The 6,264-nt window shown below is 45.5% G+C and overlaps 1 protein-coding gene across 1 annotated transcript; it reads right to left on the reverse strand.

Annotated features, from left to right (window-relative positions):
* Window positions 1–111: 111 nt before the first annotated feature.
* Pmar_PMAR017037 (hypothetical protein) lies at window positions 112–5,681 on the reverse strand (the record flags this gene model as incomplete). Its single annotated transcript, XM_002781056.1, has 10 exons — window positions 112–214; window positions 335–429; window positions 592–670; window positions 715–788; window positions 1,379–1,435; window positions 2,273–2,344; window positions 2,662–2,867; window positions 3,530–3,613; window positions 5,236–5,299; window positions 5,612–5,681. Coding segments are annotated over 9 exons (768 nt in total), but the record flags the coding sequence as incomplete, so codon positions are not given.
* Window positions 5,682–6,264: the final 583 nt, after the last annotated feature.

Below are 6,264 nucleotides of genomic sequence, written 5' to 3' on the forward strand. Positions count from 1 at the left end.
GCACTACCCGACATGATCCACAAGAAAGCGAATTCGCGAGGTATGCTGTGTTCGTTCATCTATATTTGTTACTTATCGAAAACGCAAGTCAATTCGTTCAAAAAACAATTATGCCAAATTAAATAGAATAGCATCTGTCATCTAATCGGATATTCAGACAATTGAAATGCTGAGTGTGCAGGTCACTCGAAAGGCTGAATTGCTCCTCTCGGATCTGGAATAGGAAGATGTTGATGGTTGAGAAGTGATAAGTGGCGCTCGCTAGAACTCAACATACCAGATTGCATACGTGATAGTCAAAAGCAAATCCTTCCAGTGTTATCGATTCGCTCACCTGCTGGAAAACTGCCATTGAACATTAGGTCATCACCACTTGTAAGAATATGAAGTCTCAGTAGGCGTGTCACTGCGCGTGATGGCGACTCGACACTGAAATGCAACTCATTGTGGAGCCCCAATACTGCAAGAGGCTGTGGGGTCACAGAATCCTCACAGAGATAACAACTCCCACTGGGCGTTGAGAATCGTCACATATTTTACCATAACTCCCACAAATTCCCAAAATTGGCCAAAAAGTAAAATGCCACTCACTTCAGGTGATTGTAAATCCACTGAAGACGCTCCCAACTCGTGCAACTGTTCGATAAACTTCGCACAACGGCTCCGCAATCTGAAGCTGATAGTCAATTGAACCTCATCAGACGATTCCGTTACAGTGCATTCTCCTCCTCTAAAGCAGTGTTACGATCACATAAAGTCCGAACCTGCTGGTTCAACTCCTCCAGCGTCTAAAATATCAACAACTCCGTGCACGGAGACTGTCCCGCGACACAATACCACAGACAGGTAGTCAAAGGATGATACTAATGAATAGGGAGCTGTGGCGGCGCCACAGTGGCGCGACTCACGACTCCTCACTGGTCGCTTCAATGTGTGGAGCCCCATACATGCCGGGCAAAGGCCAATTCCAGAATAGACTCTATTCAAGAGTGTGAACTTCGAGACAATAAAGGTGAATCAAAACAACACTACGATCAAAGTCAGATCATGCTCAGTTGCTCAACAGTGGTGGGTGTTGGGAAGCGAGTTGGACCAGCTCAGCGGAGAGCATGGTCCATCCCAGATCCAGCATCCACCACAGGATAGAGTGAGCGGTGAGCGATCACTCTCTTTGTTCACTACGAGGAAACCCATTACGACTAGCCGAGCATTTTCTCTTGAGCGATTGTACTCCCTCTATAGACCAAATCCTTCTGTGCTATAATAACAACGAGGCCGATCAGATCCGACTCGAACCATTATTTCAACCTATATCATTTCATAATCGTTCAGAGAGCACTGTAGAATCATTTCCAAACCGTGAGAGCAATGAACCCACCTGCAAGATCTGCAACGTATTAAGAGGCGCTAACGACGGACAGTTCCGAGCTGAGCCCTAAAAACCAGCGCATTCCAATTTAGACGACCTTCCGCACACTATACAAATGATACAATAGGAATACTCGCCCAGTGTCAGTGAGATATGTGTTTTGTTTCCCAGCTGAGCTCAGGAGTTCTCTCACTATTATAGAGTCAGTCTCAGAACTAAGGTTAAAGTATATGTTCACTTGCATCAACTGGGCTCAGGAGTTTCCTTACTAATTATAGGAGTTTACATACATACTCAATGAGTATTACTCATGTGGGAGTGTGCAGATACAATTTTCCAAAATTCTCATAAGGTCGCAACATACGTAGTCGATCATGTGCATATTTTCCCACCTTACTCGTCTCGCACGAATTGACGGAATATCCAATACAGAATTCCACAATGTAAAAACGAATGTCAGCAGGTCGTGAACTTTCCTGATTTTCGATTCCATAAATAGAACTCTAGAAACTAGTCGTGAATACAACTTGTCTCGGAACTGTGGAGTTCTCAAAGTGAAGTTATTTCACACATATTACTCCCGACCGAGTCGCTCTCAAGCCCCATAGCCTTCTTACGAATTCACGAGTATGTTGTTGTAGTAGTAAACGATGTATTTATATTAATCTCTGATTCAGCTGCACATTAGTAAAGAAAAAGAGGAAAAAATCGATATCCGCCACCCGCGGTTGAATGCATCGGGAATTTGAGAGATTACGAAAGGTTAATCAACCATTAAATGCAAACCCTTTTAGTATCATCATGTTTCGACACTATCTCTCTTATCGAGAAAAAAATGAAGTTTATCACAAAAAAGGTTCACACAAGAAGATGGTATGAAATCTAATCCCCTCAGGAACCTACCGAACTCATGCGAGCAGGTCCAGCTCGGGGAGTAGCCTCGACGACGTCGAACCTTCCTATCCGTCTCGGCACCTGATCGTCACACCTGGCCACTGACCTGATTGTATTCAAAATAGAGTTTTCCTCTTCATCCACGCTGTAAAAGAAAAAGCCGATTCTCACCCTCCGAATGTGATTCATCATATCGCTAGAATGAAATGATTCCTTCCTACAAGGGAAATTCCACCTCAAACTGTACTGATAAGAATCGTCATCTGCTCAATTCACACTCCAGCAAAATCTCATCGGTCTCCCAATACTTGATCGCCCATCACTTTTGACCGATACAAACGCGACCGAAGACCAAAAACGCCGCGAACAAGCACCTTCTCTCTACGCACAGTGCCCACCTTCACAGTCAGCTGGGCTCTGTCGAAATCGCCATTTGCCGAACGACTCTCGTCGATCTTCTTTGGGGAAGCATCCCGTAGAACATTCTCCGAGGTTGTTGGCATATCACAACAGGAAGAGCTCGACTGCCAGGGGCAGGCAAACTCTGGTACGGGATCGATGTCCAATTCGTCCATAGTTTCTTTCCGACGAATAGAGACACTACCTGCGAGTAATGAAATTACACTCGCGTATCATATAATGTGTTATGATACTAAGAACCTACAACTGTATTATGCGATCCACTAAAAAAGGGATATACAGAGAAGGAAATATAAGATGGCGTCGTCGTTTTCATTAGCACATACTTTACTAGTAATGGCCGTTTAAATAGCGATGAAATATCTCCACAAGCAATACGTCCGAGTGCGGTCGTCCACGAGCGCAAGACGTGAGGTAGATTGCTGAACTTTTACTAGTTTCTTGAGAAGAGCGTTCAAATGGGGCTGTTAGAATTGAGAAAAATATGCGACTCGATTTCCGTGAAAAACCGTAAGACGATGTCACGCATTACAAACAAGCTTTCTCCATCCCCACAAAAATGAATCCACAACTATTGTATTTCTCAACGTTTATACCCGTGGTAAAACGTCTTAAGCACCCGTCCGAAACATTGTGTAACATTGGGAGAAGAGCTCGTATCGCGAATCGATCAGCCATATAGGGAGACTCCTACGCCCAGCTCTCTGCGACCAACAGCATGCTGACATGGGTTTCCCAGCACGCACACACGTTGCTAATTTACGCAGCGGACTCTTCTCCGACATACGAGGTGTATCAAGGACTTCAAGTGTCCAATTCCCATTTACAAATATGAGATAAACTCACCTCCTGGTAATGCGCTAAATGACAAATCTTCAGCGTCTTCGATCGTGAATCGCCCCGTATGGCGCGAAGTCACACTGCCAGTACCTGAAATCAATACCATAAATCCTACTTCACAACACGCATCGAGGTACAGTGATATAAATATCAACCAGCAAGTATAGTATTATTCATTAATGATGCTACACCACACAAGTAGAGAATTCATCTATTCGATACACCACCTTTACTCAGATACAAACGTTCAGTGTTGGAAAAATATATGTTCGGTTCTCTCAGCTAAGCTCAGGAGTTTCCTCACTAAATATACAAGTTTAAACATGCCTTAGGATATAAGTGCACAAAAACCAACGATAAATCTCCATAATGATTGAAGTGTCACCATTGGTGACGCATGCTTAGCTACTGGTGTTGGTGACTCACCAGTAGCTAAGCATGCGCATATTATTATTATGATTCTCCACCTACACTGCGTGGGATGCTTTAAGACCCGCAGTCTATCCAACAATTCCGAGCGGTGGTGAAATACAGAATATCACAACCCGAGTACAACTATGCCACTCCTAGATATTCCCTACGATGGGGCAGCTATGCCACTCGTGGATATTCCCTACTATGGGGCAGCTATGCCACTCGTGGATATTCCCTACTGTGGGGCAGCTATGCCACTCCTAGATATTCCCTACTGTGGGGCAGCTATGCCACTCCTAGATATTCCCTACTATGGGGCAGCTATGCCACTCGTAGATATTCCCTACTGTGTGGCAGCTATGCCACTCATAGATAATCCCTACTGTGGGGCAGCTATGCCACTCCTAGATATTCCCTACTGTGGGGCAGCTATGCCACTCCTAGATAGTCCCTACTGTGGGGCAGCTATGCCACTCCTAAATATTCCCTACTGCGGGGCAGCTATGCCACTCGAAGATAGTCCCTACTGTGGGGCAGCTATGCCACTACAAGATATTCCCTACTGTGGGCAGCTATGCCACTCCTAGATATTTCCTACTGTGGGGCAGCTATGCCACTACTAGATATCCCCTACTGTGGGGCAGCTATGCCACTCCAAGATATTCCCTACTGAGGGGCAGCTATGCCACTCCTAGATATTCCCTACTGTGGGGCAGCTATGCCACTCCTAGATAGTCCCTACTGTGGGGCAGCTATGCCACTCCTAGATATTCCCTACTGTGGGGCAGCTATGCCACTCCTAGATAGTCCCTACTGTGGGGCAGCTATGCCACTCCTAGATATTCCCTACTGTGGGGCAGCTATGCTACTCCAAGATATTCCCTACTGAGGGGCAGCTATGCCACTCCTAGATATTCCCTACTGTGGGGCAGCTATGCCACTCCTAGATAGTCCCTACTGTGGGGCAGCTATGCCACTCCTAGATATTCCCTACTGTGGGGCAGCTATGCCACTCCTAGATAGTCCCTACTGTGGGGCAGCTATGCCACTCCTAGATATTCCCTACTGTGGGGCAGCTATGCCACTCCTAGATAGTCCCTACTGTGGGGCAGCTATGCCACTCCTAGATATTCCCTACTGTGGGGCAGCTATGCCACTCCTAGATATTCCCTACTGTGGGGCAGCTATGCCACTCCTAGATAGTCCCTACTGTGGGGCAGCTATGCCACTCCTAGATATTCCCTACTGTGGGGCAGCTATGCCACTACCTCCCAGATATCCCCCACAAAATGACTCACTTTGACCACTAGCAACTTGAGACTGCCCTCCTCGACTCGGTAGTCTACATAACGTAGGGCTGCTCTGAAAAGGGTAGATTAAATCAGAAATGGGAGAAGCGCGCGCCCAGGTGATCGATATCATAGGGACAGTGTATGAACGGAAGCATTTTAAACGATGATCATGGAAGAAGTCAGAGTAGAAGTGAGGAATCATCGTTAACCACCGTTTGTACAGATGCTGTAATATTAACGGAATAATATGCTCGACATTGTTCAAAGTATACGACAGTAACGAGCAACACAAGAAATACTAGCCAGTCCAGTCCCTATGAAGATGAAGAGCAGGTCTTTACTACCATACCTCTCCGAGAAGCTGGGATGCTTTTTCACTTACCTCATCCGTCTGTTGCTGATGTTCTTGTGGAGATCCCTCCAGGATGGGCATACTAACAAACTGGTACAGTCTGTGAACAGACATCCGGCCAACATATGATATCGTTAATGACACGCCATATAGATTCCTGTTAAATACTAAAACTCTTCCAAGAGCCCATGGCCATCGGACAACCCATCCATCTTATGGTCAAACTTATCAGTTAATACACTATGCGGAACATATTTCAGGTGAGGGCGTTTTTATTATTCCTCCACGACGAAATTCCACAGCAAAATCGCTGCCAGCTTTATTCTATAGCATGTTTCGGCCTCATCTGCCGTGCGCAAATAGGGAAATGCTCGAAAAACCACGGACCATGATGCAGCATCCTATCATCGAATATACGCTGTTCGGAAAAGAGGACAAAATCTGTGACCACTCGCCCTCCCTCGCCATTGAAAAAATCGACTCCTCGTGAGCATAGTGCTCGACATTTCAACTGCAATTATAACATGTCTATAATACAACGTAATGTCACTTTCATGATATCGTCATCAACTTGATCGTCTCTGCATTTAACATAAATCAACCTAAGATGAATCCATTACGTCTTCCAATGACGAAATGCATAAGCAAAAACCTACTCCGAGCAATTCCTGGCCGGTAGTCAA

The sequence above is a fragment of the Perkinsus marinus genome (genome assembly GCF_000006405.1).
Source record: "Perkinsus marinus ATCC 50983 genomic scaffold scf_1104296943634, whole genome shotgun sequence".
Taxonomy (NCBI): Eukaryota; Perkinsozoa; order Perkinsida; family Perkinsidae; genus Perkinsus; species Perkinsus marinus.